Source organism: Phyllostomus discolor, chromosome 6, assembly GCF_004126475.2.
Source record: "Phyllostomus discolor isolate MPI-MPIP mPhyDis1 chromosome 6, mPhyDis1.pri.v3, whole genome shotgun sequence".
NCBI classification, from domain to species: Eukaryota; Metazoa; Chordata; class Mammalia; order Chiroptera; family Phyllostomidae; genus Phyllostomus; species Phyllostomus discolor.
In genome coordinates, this window is record NC_040908.2 from 135,104,726 (window position 1) to 135,125,118 (window position 20,393).

Below are 20,393 nucleotides of genomic sequence, written 5' to 3' on the forward strand. Positions count from 1 at the left end.
GGACAGCTCTTCAGCCTTTTTTTTGTCTTTCATGACATGGATATTTTTGAAGAGTACAGTCAGTTGTTTTATAAAACCAAGGCTTTTCAAAAATATTTTATTTTATTTAGTTTCAGATAGAGGGTAAGGGAGGGAGGAAGAGGAGGAGAGAAACATCAATGTGTGGTTGACTCTTGTGCACCCCTGACTGGGGATCTGGCCCACAACCCAGGCATGTTCCCCGATTGGGAATCAAAAGGAAGACATGCCCTTTGGTTCACACACTGGCGCTCAATCCACTGAGCCACACCAGCTGGGGCAAAAACAAAGTAATGAGAAAATCAGTCCTAAAAGGGTTGGACATTTCGTTCACAAGGGTTGTTTGTCACAGCTGCTTTCAACGGTACTGGTCTTGATTAGATTTGTGAGGCTATGAAATCTAAAGCATAGTCAAAAGGACGATGCTTTACTCACCCCCGAGAGACCATAGCAGGCAGAGTGCAGCAGATGGTGGCTGTGGGATGACTTGAGGCAGACCAGCACGGAGAGAGCAGGAGCAGGGCAGAGCTGTCTAGCTGGGGAGGCTGCCTTCAGGCACTGGACTGAAGCATCCTGGAGATATATACATTGAGCTGCTGGTTTAAGTAATGGGAGCTTTAAAAAAAAATAAGTTTATCAGGTGAGGCAGGAGAGTAAGAAGCTAGGAAAATTCCTTGGCAAGTGGAATGCAGAAACTGAGACAAGATAATCAAGGCCAAACAATTTGACCAGTTTACAGCCAGCTAGTAAATTATAAGACCTTATTGTTTCTAACCAAGAACACCTGAGAACAAATGGTTTCTACCTCTCCTCCCTGACCACAGAAAAGTTTCAGTCACCCTGCTCAGGGAGAAAGAGCACAGAGACCCACTTAGTGCCATTTGTGCCAGCCAAACCCAAGGATGGATGGAGTCAGGGGAACAAATAACAACTCGACTACAGCCAGACAGACCCAAGATAAAGCGGTGTAGCTGACCAAAGAATAATGCCAAACTCCTCTACAGCTCCATTTTGATGCATCAGCATATTCACTCAGCTGGAAAGCTGATGAATATTCTACTGAACCTCTCCCCTAAGATTCTCATCCACAGAAGATCAAAACCCTCAAGACAAAGGATGCCAGCGGGTCCTCACTCTCTAACACGCCGTGTCTTTTCTTTGGGCAATGAACTTTTTACTTTCTCCTGAACTCTAAGAGTCCCTATGAGACTTGCAACCAGGGGAGAAGTGGGCAGCTACAGCTATCCCAGGCTTATCCCTGAACGTGTCTCCAAGGTAAACTCTTTTCTACTTCTACCTAGTGAACTAACTTCAGCCTGCCTTGGATCCCTTCTTTACTTTGCGATTTTGGTAGGGAGCCAAAGCAGAACCACCGGGCCTCTCTTGTTGCTCCCTCTACCCTAAGCCCTCCCTTATTTCACCGTCCCCAGCTTTCAAATAAAGGAGCTCTCAAACTCACGTGGGGTCAAGTATGAAATCTTTCCTCCAGGAAGAGTCCATATGTTACATGCCAGCCTGGGGAATACCAACTCTAGCAGTTTGTTAATCGCAGCGCAGCACAGCCGCTTGGTTTTGCAATCTGGAGGGGGGCGCGGGGCGGGGCCAGTGATGTCACCGGCAATGGCGCGGCGGGGGGGGGGGGGGGGGGGCAGAACCTCACGTTTTTTTCTAGAAGGAGGTGTGACTTGGCAAAGCTCAGCTGGAGGCTGCTCCGGCAGTGGCGTCGACGTGACCGCCCATCCTTTGAAGGCTGCCCGGCCGGTCCCGGCCAGGGCGGTCCCAGCATGCGATTGCGAAGGTGCCGCTCTCCACAGCGCCCAGCGAGAGGAGATTTCTTCCCCCGCTGCGTACTGCTCATTGCCTATTAGGATCGGGCGTTTCGTTCTTCAGGAAAAACTTGTGAGGCGGCCACCTAGGCAGGGATTCCGGCTGGGGTCCCCGCAGACCCAAACCAAGACCCAAACCAGGCAACCGAGGCCCAAACCAGGCATGGCCGCGGACGCGGAGGCGGCGGCAGCCCGCACACTGTGCGGCTTCGTGCGGACGCTTCTGGTCCTGGTTTTGGAGCTACCGGCGCTCATCGCAGGTACGACTAAGCGAGGTTGGGGAGGGGGCTGGAGGGTTGGAGGATGGGAAAGGTGCGGGGTGGTTGTCGCTAGCTCCTTCCTCTCTGGTCGACCCCTTCCGGAGTCCCTGAGTCTGGACTCTACTTTTTGAAGTTAGATTCATTTATTAATTCAACAATTAGATAATGATGTCGTCCGCGCTTGTAGGACCCTGTGACTGCCTCCTTCTGATTGAGTGCTTTGTGGATTTTTAATTTATTTTTTAAGTATGTTTTATCGATTATGCTTTTACAGTTTTCCCAATTTTCTCCCCTTTATCTCCCCTCCGCCCTGCACCCCCCACCCCTCCAGCATCCCCCCCCCCCCCTTAATTCATATCCATGGGGTGTAAGTTCTTTGACTTCTCCATTTCCTATGCCATTCTTAACTTGTCCCCGTGTATTTTATGCCTACCGATTATGCTTGCTATTCTCTGTACCTTTCTCCCTCCAGCTTTCCCGTCCCCGTCCCCACTGAAACCCTCTATGTGATCTCCGTTTCTCTGTGAATTTTAGTTCCTCTATTACATCATCCTAGATGCTAGAACTCTGTGGGTCAATGAGACATCTAGCGTTTTACTAAAGTCTATACTGAGAGTGAGTGGTGATATTCAGATATTTTTCCTGGAAAAAAAATGCTTCTCCAGACTGTTTTCTTCTTGATTTTTCATTTCTTTTTCTTTTATTTTTTTTATTTTTTTTTATTTCAATCATTGTTCAAGTACAGTTTTCTCCCCCCTATTCCCGTTCCAGCCCCTCCACCCAACACTCCCCCCTTCCCCCCATTACCCCCCACCCCTAGTTTTTGTCCATGTGTCCTCCAAATTTGTTCCTGTAATCCCTACCCATTCCCCCCTGAAATTCCCTCTTCTCTCCCCTCTGGCCACTGTGAGACTATCCCCTATTTCAGTGTCTTTGGTTATATTTTGCTAGTTTTTTGTTTTGTTTTGTTTTGTTTTGTTTTGTTGTTTAGGTTCCTGTTAAAGGTGAGATCATATGGTATTTGTCTTTCACTGCCTGGCTTGTTTCACTTAGCATAATGTTTTCCAGCTCCATCCATGCTGTTGCAAAGGGTATGAGCTCCTTCTTTCTTTCTGCTGCATAGAATTCCATTGTGTAAATGTACCATAGTTTTTTGATCCATTCATTTACTGATGGGCATCTAGGTTGCTTCCAGCACTTGGCTATTGTAAATTGTGCTGCTATGAACATTGGGGTGCAAAGGTTCTTTTGTATTGGTGTTTTAGTGTTCTTAGGATAGAGTCCCAGCAATGGAATTGCTGGGTCAAAAGGCAGATCCATTTTTAGTTTTCTGAGGAAGTTCCAAACTGCTTTCCATAATGGTTGTACCAGTCTGCAGTCCCACCAACAGTGCACTAGGGACCCCCTTTCTCCACATCCTCACCAGCACTTGTTGTTTGTTGATTTGTTTATGATGGCCATTCTGACTGGTGTGAAGTGGTATCTCATTGTGGTTATAATTTGCATCTCTCTGATGGCTAGCGATATTGAGCATCGCTTCATGTGTCTTTGGATTTTCTGTATGTCCTCCTTGGAGAAGTGTCTGTTCAAGTCCTTTGCCCATTTTTTAATTGGGTTCCTTGTCTTCTTAGAGTGGAGTCGTGTAAGTTCTTTATATATTTTGGAGATTAAACCCTTGTCTGAGGTATCATTAGCAAATATGTTTTCCCATACAGTTGATTCTCTTTTTATTTTGATACTGTTTTCCTTAGCTGTGCAAAAGCTTTTAATTTTGATGAGGTCCCATTTGTTTATTCTTTCCTTTATGTCCCTTGCTCTAGGAGACAAGTCAGTAAAAAAGTTTCTGCGTGAAATATCTGAGATTTTCCTACCTACGTTCTCTTCTAGGACTTTAATGGTGTCACGCTTTATATTTAAGTCTTTTATCCACTTTGAATCTATTTTTGTATAAGGTGTAAGTTGGTGCTCGAGTTTCATTTTTTTGCACGTAGCTGTCCAGTTCTCCCAACACCATTTGTTGAAGAGGCTATTTTTATTCCATTTTATGTTGCTGCTTCCTTTGTCAAATATTAATTGACCGTAGAGGCTTGGGTTTATTTCTGGGCTCTCTGTTCTGTTCCATTGGTCCATGTGCCTGTTTTTATGCCAGTACCAGGCTGTTTTGATTACAGTGGCCTTGTAGTATAGTTTAGTGTCAGGTATTGTGATTCCTCCTACTTTACTCTTCTTTCTCAAAATTGCAGCAGCTATTCGTGGTCGTTTATAATTCCATATAAATTGTTGAAGTGTTCGTTCTATGTCTGTGAAATATGCCATTGGTACTTTAATAGGTATTGCATTGAGTGTGTAAATTGCTTTTGGTAGTATGGACATTTTAATGATATTAATTCTTCCAATCCATGAACACGGTATATGTTTCCATTTGTTTGTGTCTTCCTTGATTTCTCTCCTCAGTGTTATGTAGTTTTCTGAATACAGGTCTTTTACCTCTTTGGTTAGGTTTATTCCTAGGTATTTTATTTTCCTTTTTGCTATTTCAAATGGGATTTTTTTCTTGATTTCTGCTTCTGCTGTTTCATTGTTGGTGTACAGAAATGCCTTTGATTTCTGGATATTGACTTTGTATCCCGCTGTTTTACCAAATTCATTTATTAGGTCAAGCAGTTTTTTGGTGGAGTCTATAGGATTTTCTATGTACACTATCATGTCATCTGCAAACAGTGACAGTTTTGTTTCCTCCTTTCTGATTTGGATTCCTTTTATTTCTTTTTCTTGTCTGATTGCTGTGGCTAGAACTTCCAGTACTATATTGAATAGAAGTGGTGAAAGTGGACATCCTTGTCTTGTTCCTGTTCTTAGTGGAAAAGATTTTAATTTTTGCCCATTGAGTATAATGTTGGCTGTAGGTTTCTCATATATGGCCTTTATTATGTTGAGGAATGCTCCCTCTATTCCCACTTTACTGAGTGTTTTTATCATAAATGGGTGCTGCACCTTATCAAATGCTTTTTCTGCATCTATTGATATGATCATGTGGTTTTTGTCTTTGCTTTTGTTTATGTGATGTATTACATTTACTGATTTGCGTATATTGTACCATCCTTGCATACCTGGAATGAATCCAACTTGGTCATGGTGTATGATCTTCTTAATGTACTGTTGGATGCGGTTTGCCAGTATCTTGTTGAGGATTTTAGCGTCAATGTTCATCAGCGATATTGGCCTGTAGTTTTGTTTCTTTGTTGTGTCTTTATCTGGTTTTGGGATTAAGATGATGTTGGCCTCATAAAAAGAGTTTGGTAGTCTTCCATCTTTTTGGATTTTTTGAAATAGTCTGTGAAGGATAGGTGTTAGTTCTTCCTTAAATGCTTTGTAGAATTCTCCTGTGAAACCATCTGGTCCAGGGCTTTTGTGTGTTGGGAGTTTTTGGATTACTGCTTCAATTTCTTTTGCTGTTATTGGTTTGTTCAGGCTTTCTGCTTCCATTTTATTGAGTTTTGGAAGGTTATATTTTTCTAGAAATTTGTCCATTTCATCTAGGTTTTCAAATTTCTTGGCATACAGCTCTTTGTAGTAATTTGTTACAATCCTTTGTATTTCTGTGGTATCTGTTGTAACCTCTCCTCTTTCATTTTTGATTGTGTTTATTTGGGTTTTCTCTCTTTTTTTCTTGATGAGTCTGCTTAAAGGCTTGTCGATTTTGTTTATCTTTTCAAAGAACCAGCTCTTGGATTCATTGATCTTTAGAATTGTGCTTTTAGTCTCTATGTCATTTAATTCTGCTCTGATCTTGGTTATTTCCTTCCTTCTGCTTGCTCTGGGCTGTCTTTGTTGTTGTTCCTCGAGTTCTTGTAGACGTAGGGTTAGGCTGTTTGTTTGAAATGTTTCTAACTTTTTTAGGTGGGCCTGTATCGCTATGATCTTCCCTCTCAGGACTGCCTTGGCTGTGTCCCATAAGTTTTGGGTTGTTGTGAGTTCGTTTTCATTTGTTTCCAAAAACCGTTTGATTTCTTCCCTAATATCATTCTTGACCCATTCATTGTTTAATAGCATGCTGTTTAATCTCCATGAATTTGAGTGTTTTGGGTTTTTTTCCTTGTGGTTGGTTTCTAGTTTCAGTCCCTTGTGATCCGAGAAATTGCTTGGTATGATTTCAATTTTTTTGAAATTGTTGAGGCTTGTTTTGTGTCCTATCATGTGGTCAATCTTTGAAAATGTTCGATGTACATTTGAAAAAAATGTGTATTTAGCTTCTTTGGGATGGAGGGTTCTGTAAATACCAGTAAAGCCCAGTTCGTCTAGGGTATTGTTCAATGCCACAATATCTTTGTTGATGTTTTGTTTGGAAGATCTGTCCATTTTTGATAGAGGGGTGTTAAAATCCCCCACAATAATTGTGTTGCTGTCCATATCTTTCTTGAAGTCCTCTAAGATTTTCTTTATGTATTTAGGTGCTCCTATGTTGGGTGCATATATATTTACTATGTTTATGTCTTCTTGGTGAATTCTTCCCTTGAGTATTATGAAATGACCTTCTGGGTCTCTCTTTATGGATCTTCTTTGGAAGTCTATTTTGTCAGATATGAGTATTGCTACCCCGGCTTTTTTCTCCTGTCCATTTGCTTGGAAAATTTGTTTCCAGCCCTTCACTTTCAACCTGTGCAGATCTTTTATCCTGAGGTGGGTCTCTTGTAGACAGCATATGTGTGGGTCATGTTTTCTTATCCAATCAGCTATTCTATGTCTTTTGATTGGAGCGTTTAGTCCATTTACGTTTAAGGTTATTATTGATAGGTACTTATTCATTGCCTTTTATGTACGTGTGATCCTCTCTCACTCTCTCTTTTCCTTTCTTCCCTTAAAGCAGTCCCTTCAGCATCTCTTGCAGAGTTGGTTTAGTGGAGGTGTATTCTTTTAGACTTCTTTTGTCTGAGAAGCTTCTTATTTGGCCTTCTATCTTAATTGAGAGCCTTGCTGGGTAAAGTAGTCGTGGTTGCAGGCCTCTGGTTCTCATTACTTGGATTATTTCTTGCCATTCTCTTCTGGCTTGGAGTGTTTCCATTGAGAAGTCAGCTGTTAGCCTTATTGGGGCCCCCTTGTATGTTACTTCCTTCTTCACCCTTGCTGCCTTTAAGATTCTCTCTTTGTCTTGAAATTTTGCCATTTTAATTATGATGTGTCTTGAGGTGGGCCTCCTTGGGTTCCTCTTGATTGGGACTCTCTGTGTTTCCTGGATTTGTGTGACTTTTTGTCTCATCAAATTAGGGAAGTTTTCCATCATCACTTGTTCAACTAGGTTTTCTATCCCTTGTTCTTCTTCTTCTCCTTCTGGTATCCCTATTATACGGATATTATTACGTTTCATATTGTCTTGCATTTCTCTTAATCCCTCTTCATTCTTTCTGAGCCTCTTTTCCCTTTCTTGCTCTTTCTGGGTGTTTTCTTCTATTTTGTCCTCTAGCTCGCTGATCCGATCTTCTGCTTCATCGATCCTGCTTTTCATTCCTTCTACTGTGTTCTTCATTTCAGAGATTGTATTCTTCATTTCCTCTTGGCCCTTGTTGAGAGTTTCTATTTCCTTTTTTATGCTGATGTAGTTTTCATTGAGTTCATTGTAGCTTCCCTGTAGTTTCTCGTAGCTCATTGTGAGCTCATTGAGCTTCCTGACAATCACTGCTTTGAATTCAATATCTGATAGTTGAATTGCCTCTGTTTCATTTAGCATTCTTTTTGAGGCTTCCTCCTTTCCTTTCATTTGGGGAGTATTTCTTTGTCTTCCCATTGTTTGTGAGACTCTTCTTGTTCACCTCAGCTTCTTATATTGATCTGTTCTGGCTCCCTCGGTTTATGATGTGAACTTCTTTAGTAGAGTAGCAGTGAGTTTCAGTGGTGCTGTTTCCTTGACCCCCCAAGCTCGCTGGTCTTGGGCTGTTGTTTAAGTTGGGTTTGTGTTTGCCTTTGGGTTCTGATTGTTGTTGAGTCTTTCTTTGGTGGTTCCTTCCCGCCAGCTGGTTAGATGTGGGTCACTCTGTCCACCACCTTCTATAATTTGTTGTGCTGGTGAGGGCAGGTTGTGTTGAGGCTAGTTCTTCTGTGTGTACAAGGTTTAAAGAAATCTTGTTCAGTTGCTTGTATTGGGTACTGTCTCTACTGTTTAGTTGTATTTCCAGATAAGCCCTGGATTGAGGTTTGTGTGGCTACTACTCCCTCCTTCACCTTCTTCTGCTGTTATCTGTTAGTGGTTCCTTAGTTGTTGGGTTTCCTCTTCCAGTGGGTATCCTGGTGTTCACCTCCTCCACCTATTCTTTTTTGTCATCTTGATGCAGCGATCCGTTCTTTGTTCTTTCAGTTCTGCCACAATCCTTAGTCCTCCGTTCTCAAAAATGCTGAAATATGTTGGTTGCTTGCCTTTCCACTCCAAAGATCGGTCAGTACTCTCTCCCCTGAGCAGAGGAAAGCCAAATCTGCTCCTTCCTACTCCGACGCCATCTTAGATCCCCCGATTTTTCATTTCACCATAAACATTACTCCATGCAAACGATGAAAATCTGCTACTGCCTTTTTTCTCCCCATCTCTGCAAAGATTTAGGAGTTATTTCTGGCTTTCCTTGAAAGCTTGAATATACTTTCCAGCACTGCTGAATATGTTCACTAGTGTCACATAATAAGATGGAGCCTTTTAAACAAAGGTCTTCATTAAAAATAAAAAAAGAAGAAAGTAAGAAAATAAAATCTGCTTCTGAAACATAGAGAGCTCCAGCTGGATAATGAAAATGACAAAGGAATGTACTGGGCTGGCCAAAAAGTTTGTTACATTTTTTCTGGAAAATAACATTTTTCATTTTCACCAATAACTTTATTGTTGGATATTTTGAGTATGTTGGCTATCTCTCAGTCTTGGCTTCTAGTGGGTAGAGGCCAAGGGTGCTGCTAAACATCTTCCAATGCATAAAACAGCCCCACAGCAAAGAATTATTTGGCCAAAATGTCAATAGTATCAAGAAACTTTGCAAATCACTTTTAACACATCCGATCAGTCATAGCACCTTCTCCATATACTGCACAAATCTTTTTTTGTGTTCCAGTTGTGTTTTTTACCTTTATTGAAATAATGAAGCATAATACGCCTAAAATGTTGCATGTCTTCTACCATCTTAAGTATTAAAATGGCTGCACAAAAATTCACCAATTTTGACGTTCTTTTAAAATGCACATTGATATGACAGCTGTCACAATACAATCTAATAAAAATGATTCGAATGAAATTGAAGACAACTAAGTACTAGTAGAGCCATCATACAGAAAAAAACAAAATGAACTTTTTGGCCAACACAACATTAGCATAAGATTAAAGCCCTGGCCTGGCAAATGCCTGTCATGGGCACTGCACAAAAGGAATGTCTACCAAGTCCCTTTGTGGTGCCCTACAGCCACCCCTAAGTTACTTTGGGCCCCTGAGTGGAAGGGGTCCTGTAAACATTCTTGCATTCACATCCTCCTCCCTCACCCCATTTCCGTCTGGTTGTCTTCACTTCACCCTCTACCCTAGCCATCTTGTCAAATCCTCCTATCACTTTCTCATTACTCAAATGAATGTCATGTGTGGCCTCTTTGTATTCCTTGAATCTCAGACATTCCTTCATTTTCACTGTAGAGTTTTCCACCTTGAGGTGTTGCCACCTTTTCCTGTGCTGCAGGAGTTCTGGACAGGTCCCTCTAGCCTAGCCAGGTGCTGAGAACAGCAGACTCCCAGACCTTTTCCCTTTCCATGCCCCGGACTTCTTGCCCATTCCAGTGTTCTGCAGGCAGCGAGGAAGACCCTCACGCTGACCTGAAAGAACCGGGAGCAACAGTTAGGAGTTTGCAGACAGTGCAGCGTCCAACTGCAGTGAAGGAGTCTCTTTGCTTTTCCTGTGAACACTGCTGGACACGTTTCTGTTTAATTATTGAACAAGAAACCAAAAGCCTGAAAGGCATATGAGGAGATATTTTAAGTGATTACCAATGAGAGAACAAAAGTTAAAACAGTAGTAAGAAATCATTTGACATTTATTAGACTGGCCCAAACAGGCTGGGGGATGCCAAGTGCTGGTGGCGGTGGTGATACGGGATTCTAGACCGTGTGGGTGTCCATCAGTGGGGCTATAGAGGAGCCAGATGTGGATGCCCACCATGGAGAAATGGGCAGCCACTTCAGGCAAAGGACTAGCTGTGCACCCAGCAGTGTGGACCAGTCTGGAAAGCCTAGTGCCAAAAGGAGAACCAGGCCTGGCCAGTGTGGCTCAGTTGATTGGAGCATCATCCTGTACCTGAATGCTTGAGGGTTTGGTTCTAAAAACAAAGAAAAAAAAAACAAGTCTTGGGGTGAGGATGAAAAAAATAATCATAAAAAGGAGAAACAAAACATATAACTTAATACCATTTCTGTAAGTTTGAGAAACAGAATATGACAGTATTTTTTTAATCCTCACCCAAGGATATGATTTTATTGATTTTAGAGAGAGAGGAAAGGGGAGTGGAAGGGGGAGAGAGAGGGAGAGAGAGAAAGAGAAACAGAGAGAAACATCTATATGAGAGAGAAGCATTGATAGGTTGCCTCCCATATGTCTCCTGACTGGGGATCAAACCCACAACCCTTTGGTGTATGAAATGACAGTACAATCAATTGAGCCACCTGGTCAGAGCTGAACAAGACAGTTTTAAAGAGAACAAAAATATAGATTTTAAACATCTTAGATTGGTTGCCTGTTGGGGAAGGGGAATGGAAATAAAAAAGAATAAATATTTCTATAAACATGTGATGAGAAATCTGAAAATAAGATTGATAACATAATTTTACATATAGTATCACCAAAAAGAATAAAATACTTAGGAATAAATTTAACAAGAAAACCATAAAACTTATACTCTGAAACCTGTAAAACTATTATTGAAAGAAATGTAAGAAGAGCTAAATAAGTGATACAGAAAACCATCTTGTCTTAGTCTTCTCAGGCTACCAAAGCAAATACCTTGGGCCGAGTGGCTTAAAGAACAGAAATTTATTTTTCACTGTTCTGGAGGCTGGGAAGTCCAAGATCAAGGTGTTGACTGCTTTGTTTCTGGTGAGAGGCCTATTTCTGGCTGGTTCCTGAGCACCTTACTCTGTCCCCAGGTGTGGAGAGATAATTTCTTTCCTCCCTCTCCTGCCTCTTGTGAGGGCACTGATCCCACTCAGGAGGGCTCCACCCTTACGATCTAATTCCTTCCCAAAGGCCCCTCCTCAAACACCTCTACACCGAGGATTGTGAATTTTGGAGGGATGCAAACACTTGGTCCATAGTGCATCCCAGAAACACATTCATGGGTTAGAAGACAACCTTTTTAAGACGTCAGTACTCCCCAAAACTGATCTACAGATGCAGTGCGATTCCTATTAGACTTCTTTAGAGGAATTAATAAACTGCTTTGAAAATTTCGATGAAATTGCAAGAGACCCAGGATAGCCAAAACAGTCTTGAACAAAAAGAACAAAGTTGGAGGATCTTATGTGGATCAACGAGAGGTCATGAACTGAGGGCCTCTGTGTGGGAGACCCCCGGCCCAGAAAAGGAGTTTGCTTCCAAGTACATGGTAGTATATGAGAGTACCAGCCCTGTGTTTTCCCCCCAAGGTTCTCCCATAACTGAGTTTTCTTGTTGCCACAGAGTCCTTGAGAGTGGAGATGGCAGGGAAGACTCAGACTGTGTTGCTGAATCACAATGCCATCATCTCCTGCAAGGTCCTTGGTTCTTTACCCCTGAACATCAAAAATGTGGGTGTTATCTGGTCTCGGAAGAACCCAGTGGATGGAACAGATGTCACAGTGTTTGAGCTTTATGGAGACCACCGAGAAGCATTCCGATCAGGAGCCAGCGTGTCTCTTCAGGGGCTGGCGAAGGGGGACGCCTCCCTGCAGCTCCCTGAGGTCCAGCTGTCTGAAGCAGGAGAGTACCGATGTAAGGTGGTGAATACCCCTGACAGGGGCCAGGGGACAGTCCTTCTGAAGGTTGTAGGTGAGTGCCTGGTGGTGGTGTCCTGTGGTTCCCACAGTGGATGGGCCAAGTGGAGCAGAGGTTTGGGGCGTGGGCCTAAGAGTCAGATAGACATGGGTTTGATCCTGGGCTTTCACAGACACCTGGTCAACTTAAGGCAAGTTATTACTCAAGGTGAACCTCAATGTCCTTTGCTCTAAACAAATGTAATGGTACCTACCTAAGAGGATTGAAAAACGCTTAGTGCAGTGCCTGGCCCAGTAGAGGTGCTCGGTGGAGGAAGTCCCTAGTAATGATCACACAGTTCACCTAGTGTGCGGACAGTCAGTCAGGGCTCACTGAAGAGGTGCCTCTGGAAGGCAGCTGGGAGCAGATGTGAATCCTGCTCCAGCTGGGCTGCTTCCAAACTGGGCGATGAGGCCAGCCATTCAATGTTTTTGGACCTGAAATTTTCCCACGTGCAAAATGGGGTGATGATCATACCTGCCTCTTAGTCTTCTGAGGACTGCATGAGACATTGTATGAAAAAGGTGAGCCGAGTGCTGTTCTGAGTCAGGTGCTGGGACAAGACGTGTAACAACAGCAATGTCCTCTAAACGCTAACTTGAGGCCCACTTTACTCTGTTATAAATCGGTCTGGAAATGCTTCATGGATGAGCTCGAGGGGAGGGTGTATTAGTTTGCTAGAGCAGCCATAACAAAATACCACTGATTGGGTGGCCTAAATGACAGAAATTTATTGTCTCAGTTCTGCAGTTTAGATGTCTGAGGGGGAGGTGTCAGCAGGGCCGGTTCTGCTGCCACCTCCCTCCTTGGCTCTCAGACGTCCGTCTTCTCCCCGTGTCTTGGCAGGGTCTGCCCCTGCGCCTGTGTCTGTGTCCTCATCTCCATTTCCTATAAAGACATGAGTTAGATTAGATCAGGGGCCAACCTGATGACCTTGTTTTAACTTAACAACCTCGATAAAGACCCTCCCTTCAAATACAGCCTCGGTCTGAGGGACTGGGGTTAGGACTTCAGCACGGGAGTTTGGGGCTGGGAGACACAATTCAGGCTGTGACAGGGCGGCCGCACCTATGAGCCTTTTGAAATTATACTTAAGACTTTGAGTGTTTTATACATATTAACTTGGGGGATGGGAATGTGTATTAGAATTCATTTCCCCTGCAACTGACAGAAAGCCTAAAATAAAAAACTTTTAAAAAACAATAGATGTCATTTTTTAGAACAGTTGTAGATTTCCAGCACAGTTGCCAAGATAGTGCAGGGGTCCAGTCTCTGCACACCACTTCCCCTACTGCTAACATCTTGCATGAGTAAGGTATATTTGTTATAATTAATGAACCAATATTGATACATGTTTATTAATTAAAGTCCATGGTTTATTCACTTGTCCCTGATAGTTTTTCTTGTTCTGAAGGCTACTTTGAAATTCATAGAACTACTCCAGTTTTCTTTGGATTAGTGTTGGTGTGGTGTGTCTTTTTTAATCCCTTTACTTTTAAATCTATGTGGGTCTTCATATTTTATTTATTTATTTATATTTTAAATCTTATTGTTTTTTTTTAAAAAATTTTATGTATTTTTAGAGAGAGGAGAAGAGAGGGAGAAAAAGAGGGAGAGAAACATCAATGTGTGTTTGCCTCTCGCACACCCCCAACCAGGTTCCTGACCTGCAACCCAGGCACGTGCTCTGACTGGGAATCAAACCACTAGCCTTGAGGTTTGCAGGCCAGTGCTCAATCCACTGAGCCACACAGCCAAGGCTGGGTCTTCATATTTAAAGTGTATTTCTTTTTGTATTGAGTTTATTGGGGGGACATTGGTTAGTAAAATTATAGAGGTTTCAGATGTACAATTCTGTAACACACCATCTGTACACTGTATTGTGTGTGTACCCAAAGTCAAGTCTCCTTCCATCCCCATTCATCCCCCCTGTATAAAGTGGGTTTCTTGTAGAAACATATATTTGAGACTTTTGTTTTAATCCCCTCTGATGGTCTCTGTGTCTTAGTTGATGTCCTTAGAGAGGAGAAAGGAGGGAGAAAGAGGGGAGAGAAACATGGATGTAAGAGAGAAACATTGATCAGTTGCCTCTCATGTGCACCCTGGCCTGGGACCAGACCCACAACCCAGGCATGTGCCCTGACCTTTCACCTGGCTGGATGACGCCAACCAACTGAGCCACACTGGTCAGAGCTGACACTCTTCCTTCCTTCAGGTGGATTCTAGTTTCTGACCCATGCCATTTTCCTCCTTTCTGGAGAACTTCTTTTAACATTTTGTAAGGCAGGTCTATTGGCGACACGGTCCCTCAGTTTGTGTTTGTTTGAGATATATTTATACTTTACTTTTGAAGGATAATTTTTCTGGAAACAGGACTCTAGATTGGTGGATTACTTTCTTTTGACACTTAAAATATTTCATGTCCCTTTCTTCTTGCTTGTATCTAAGGAGTCCAGTGTCATTCTTATCCATGTTCTTCTCTGAGTAACCTATTTTTTTCTGGACTTTTTGGAAGGTTTTCTGTTTTGTTGTATTTTTTACCAAAACAATATATTACTTGGGTTTTGAATATGGTGTGGTGTTTTCCTACTTGGTGTTCTCTGAGCTTCCTGGATCTGTGCTTTGGTGTCTGTCATTAATTCCGGAACATCCTCAGCCATTATTTTTCAAAGTATTTCTCCTCCTTTCTCCTTACTTTCGTTGGTATTCCTGTTACATGTACATTACACCTTTTGCATTTGTCCTCAGTTTTTGGATATTTCTTTTCCTCCTGGGTTTCCCTGAGCATTCTTTTGGCTCTTTGAATTTCAGTTTCAGAATTTTAATGGACATATTTAAGCTAGCGATTCTCTCCTTAAGTTAAGTCTACTGATGAGCCTGTCAAAGACACTCTCCCATCTTTTGTAGTGTTTTTAGTTTCTGGCATTTCCTTTGAATTCTTTCTTAGAGAGCGTCCTTCTCTCTGCTCACATAATCCACCTGTTCTTGCTTTTTCCATTAGTGCTCTCAACGTTTTAGTCACAGTAATTTTAACTTCCCTACCTGATTATTCCAAAATCTGTATCATGCCCGAGCCTGATTCTGATGATTGCTTTGTCTGTGCACACTTTTTGGCATGTCTAGTAGTCTTTTTTTTGTTGTTGAAAGCCAGATAGTATGTACCAGGGAATAGGAACTCAGGTAAATTGGCTTTTAGTGTGAGATTCTATGGCTGGGACCTGAGCTGTGTTTAATGTCAACACCACAGCTGTTGGTGTCAGAGATTTCAGATTTCTTCTAGTGTCTTTTCCACTTCCTTGTTGTCTTTGAGTTTCTCTGTGAAGTCCTTACATAGAGTTATGTCTTGCAGCTTTCTCAGTTGTAATCTACTGTTATTATGCTGGAGCCCTGCTGATGGGCTGGTACAGAGGTGATCAGTAGGATTGAATCTCACCCTTTGAGTGGCCTGAGACCCTAGGCTATGACCTTCAAAGTGTTCTCAGGTGAGACAGGAGGGCATAGATTGCTGGAGAGCTCATCTTTGTTCTGCTAGGTCAGCCAGGGCTGTGGAAAAGTCTTCTACTTGAGAGCATTCTTTGTTTTGGAGGATGCACTGGGTATATTTTTAGATAGTTGCTTTTCCTCTCCTCCCCAAAACGGAAGGCCCTTTTCTTGCAGCTGCAAGAACCTGGTGGGGTTTCTGGAGGTGAAACCCATGAAAACCTCCTAACATCTGCTTCCAGAAGTTCTTACTTTCCAACAAGTCCACCCACGTCCTTTAGCAATTTGTCAAAGTTTTGAGCCCAGCACCTTCTGTGTAAGGCGCCCCAGTCTTGGCCGAGGTCCTCTCAGTCTGCCTGTCTCTCTAGTTTTCAGGTTGGCAGTTTGCCCTGTCACCTCACTTCTCTGATGGAGCTAAGGAAAGTTGTTGATTTGCAGTTGGTTTGGTTCAGCCCTTTTTCCTATTAGGAGTGGGGGATGGTGATGACTTCTAAAGTCTTTAGGTGTCTGAGGGGAACCCAGAAGTCAGCAGGGAATTTTCAAAAGGTAGTTGATTTTCCTTACACAAAAGTGTAGCCAGCCCAGGGCAGGTAGGGCAGTTCTGTGATCATGTGATACCCAGGGGACTTTGGTCTTGCCACTTTGCGGTCCTCAACATGCAGCTTGTGTTTGGAAATGGCTTTTCCGTCACACGGTATTCCAGCTGTTCTGCGGGAAGGGAGAAGGGCAGAGCCCTTTTCTTTAAGATACCCTTGTTCTTTAAGGATATTTCCTTGAGGTTGCTCTCCCTACTTGTGATTCTACTCGAACTCCTGGACCTTGAGTTCACATGGCTACCCCAGCTACGGCAGAGGGTGGGAGATGCAGCTTTAACTGAGATGTATCACTGAAGGATGGAATGGGCAGCAATTAGCAGTCTCTTCCACAACAATGTCCAGAGCTTTCCTCAGATTGTCAGTGTTGTCTGTGACACAGAGTGGCTTGAGAAACTCTGCTGTGCAGAGCGGCCGAGAGTCAGGGTCATGGAGCGTCAGCACCCAGAGCACTTAGCTTAAGCAGAATCCCCCGTGCTTCACTCACCCTTCCTGAAGGCTTGCTCTGGGTCAGACACTGAACTGATAGTAACCTGGTCCCAACCTACCCTCAAAGTATGACTCTTCTCCCCCCACAGCTTGCCCAGTCAGCAGCTTGTCTGTGGAGGAAGCCAAGCAACGTCTTCTGTGTGAGGCAAGTGGGTTCTACCCAAAGAACATTAACATAACGTGGTGTAAATGGAGCCAGGAGAATTCCCAGTGTGTGAACATTTCTGAGAACGTCACCACTAATGCTGCCATTGCGAATGAAGACAACACATTTAATGTCACTAGCTCTTTGAAGCTGAAGCGCTCTCTGGAACACAATGTGACCTACCAATGTAGGGTAGAGCACGTGTTCTTGTGCACCCCCGGGAGGAGGAACATCACCATGCCTGAGAATGGTAAGGATCTTCCTGGAGGTGTCCCCCACTCTTCACCTGGAGGGGGTATAATGTAAAACTGAGGTTCCCAGTCAGTCTAGGCCAAGATGGGCGCCACTGGGGAAGGAGAAGAAGGCTGGTTTGGCCTAGCATAGCCCCAGAGTGAGCAGTGCCGACTAACTTCCCTGAGCCAGGGTGGCGGTCTTGCAGGTGGAAAGCAGTGACAGCAGTCTTCAGGGTTAGCTTACAGCAGCTTAAGTGATCTGTGTGGTCTGTCTACATGACCTAGAGTGGGAAGCTGCTAGGAGAAAGGGGGTGGCACCCTGCCCATGTCCCCTGAGGAGAAGGGTCTGTCAGGGGCCAGAGACCCAGCTCTGCCAGCAACTCTTCTGTTTGGGCTCTGGGCTCACCACAGACTGTTGTGTGGCAGAGGCTGCATCAGTAGTTCTGTGCCCAGGATGGGGAGTCCTGCAATTGTCAAGGGCTTTCCCCAGGCACACTAGACCCTTTGCCCAAGATAATACAGCTCCCTACAGTGCCCCTCCTGCTGGCGGGGTGGGGTTAATTGAGCTCATATCCCAGCTTCTGTGGTCCTGGCTCTGGTCCCAAGGGAGGAACCCTGCTGGTCCAATGCATCAGCCTGGAGCTGGGAGGGGTTAGGAGGGCAGGGGCTGACTGGGTGTGCCGGGTGGGGCCTGGCATGGCCCTGGAGGGAGAGAAGGGCCAGGATGTGCATGTGTGGTGTGTGCAGGGATGTGTGCAAGGTATGTGTGGCACATGGGGAGTGTGGAATTGCAATACGCCTTGTGCACATAAGAGGTCTGTCTGGGTGAGTTGTGCATGACTCTGGGCTGCTGTAACAGGCCCCACAGACTGGGGGGCTTGTAAACAACAGGTTTCATTTCTCTCAGTTCCGGAGGCTGGAAGCCAGAGATCAGTGTGGCAGCATGGCGGGTGGGGGCTTTCTTCTGGGGCACAGATTTCTTGTGTTTCCTCACTTGGTGGGAGGGGTGAGGGATCTCCCTAAGACCTGTTTTATAAGGGCATTCATTTCATTTCTGAGGGCTCCATCCTCATGACCTGAGACCTCCCAGAAATCGCACCTCCAAATACCATTACATGGGGTATTAGGATTCCAACCTATGAATTTTTTGCAGGGGCCGGGGGTTGGGGGCACAGACATTCAATACAGAGCAGTGAGGTAAGGTAGTGTAGTGGTGTGGAAGCTCTGAACACGTGTGTGGCATATTTGTGGTACGTGGTGCTCGACATTGCCGTGTGTGTCTGGCAGGTGCTGCACACACTGATGTGTGGAAGAGTATGTGATAGGAATGAAAACACGTGTGCCGGAAGAGTGACCGGTGGTGATATCTCTGACAGAGAAATGATACACAACCACACAGACCTTAGCAGCAGTGGTGAGGGCACTTTGGCCCCTGCCAGTGGTTTTCTCTTAAGTTTGGCCTCTTCTTTCTCTCTGCAGGATCCGAGCCAAAAGGTGACTCAATCAAGACTCTCTACACTCCTTTTTCCTTTTTGGCAGTAGTTCTACTGATTGTAGTAATTGTCTTTTTGAACAGGTAAGGGGGTGCTCAAGCAAAGTTGAGCCCTGTGTTTTGGAATTGGCTCTGGGAGTTCAGGGAGCACGGCCAGCGGAGGGTGTTGGAGAGTTCTCAGGTCGATGCCGGGGGATCCCGTGTGGTGTGCTTGTGGTGTGTGGCTGATGTTTTCTGATGTTGTGTTGGGGAAGAACTTTCCCATCAGACCTGCGTGTGGTGGCTTGTGACTCTGGGGAGGTGCATGGTGAAGGCCCTCTGCCTCCTCACAACACAACTCTCCTCACAACACAACTCTCCTCACAACACAACTCTCAGTGTGAGCCAGCCCTCCCTATGTCAGTGCGCATTAGGCCTTTGAACCACGTGTGGGCTGCATCGCTGTCCTCACACGTGGAAATCACAGCTCAGTGATGGGTATTCCTTCCCCCAGGTGCTTGTATTTTATTAGTAGCTCATAGGGATAACTTACCACCAGATTTCACCTTTAAACCAAGAATTTCTAAGTTTCAGTGGTGTCTATAAACATGTTTATTCCTAACTGTGGTTCAGATGGCAAATAAAGCAGCTCAAGAGACTCAAGAGACCAATGTAAACATGTTGGTTAATTGGTTGTATTTTTTTTCCTTAAGATTTTATATATTTATTTTTAGAGAGAATGAAAAGGAGGGAGAAAGAAAGGGAGAGAAACATCAATGTGTGGTAGAAATCTCAGTCAGTTGCCTCCTGCAAGCCCCCAGCTGGGGACCTGGCTTACAACCCAGGCATGTGCCCTTACCAGAATCCACCTAGCAACTTTTTGGTCCCCAGGCTGGTGCTTAATCCACAGAGCCATACTGGCCAAGGCTAAAATGCTTCTAGATAATAAAATTTCCCTGTTATTTAGGGGCCTGCCAAGGCAGAATCTGTGCAACAGCTAATGCATCTCATTATAAAGCTTTAGGAAAATTAGAACAATCAATTGATTAAGAGAAAAGAGTGTCTTTCTTTGTGTAAACTTGGCCAGTTGATTCCTGGGACATAGTCTCTCCTGATTGGACTTTAGTCAATGTGAAAACTGAATATAAAGTGGTTTTCAAATGTGTTGACATTTCTGAATGTTCTCATGTTCCTTGCCTTCCTCTAGGTTCTGCTGTCCAGGAGCTGTTGCTGTAAGAGGACACTTCACAAAGATAGTTAGTGAAGAAGACTCCTAAGGCCTTCATTCACGATCGCCCTGGATTCTCAGGTGGTGTGAGTGATGGCCCCAGTCACCCACCCCGCACTATATCTTCGTCCTTTGCTGTGTGACTTGGCAGTGCCCTCCCGTCATGGGCTGCCCCTGGACACTGGGCTCAACCTGGGGACTTGCTCTGACCAACAGAGGGAGACAAGTGAAAGAGGCCTTGTGTATTCCCATTTGCTTTCTTTTCTGCTTCTGACCTTGGTGAGAGGAAGACATGTCCAGGCTGTCCTGCTGGAGGATGACAGACAACGGAGGCTGGAGGGAGCGCCTCTGGAGGAGGCCAGTCTATAGTGAGTCCTCAACAGCGTGTATAGATTCTGGGACTTTAAACAAGACAGTGCATAATGAAACTAATTTCACTATAGGCTAATGAGAGAAACAACAGTCAGGTTCCTACGGCATCTCGTCAACAGTATAATGAGAACGTTGACCAAAACCCTGTTATTTGAGGACCATCAGCTGTGAATTGGACAGCAGCCGCCCAGCGTCCAGACGTGTGAGCTGAGACCATCAGTGTCAACAGAGTCAACTCTTGAATGTTTTTTAAAAGCCA

The 20,393-nt window shown here is 44.2% G+C and overlaps 1 protein-coding gene across 1 annotated transcript; it reads left to right on the top strand.

Annotated features, from left to right (window-relative positions):
* Positions 1–1,806: 1,806 nt before the first annotated feature.
* Positions 1,807–17,202, top strand: LOC118501307 (natural cytotoxicity triggering receptor 3 ligand 1-like). The gene is made up of 3 exons (XM_036029103.1): positions 1,807–2,104; positions 11,791–12,138; positions 16,775–17,202. The coding sequence occupies exons 1-3, from the start codon at positions 2,008–2,010 to the stop codon at positions 17,134–17,136; spliced, it is 807 nt and encodes a 268-aa protein (XP_035884996.1). The 5' UTR covers positions 1,807–2,007; the 3' UTR covers positions 17,137–17,202.
* The last annotated feature ends 3,191 nt before the right edge of the window (positions 17,203–20,393 follow it).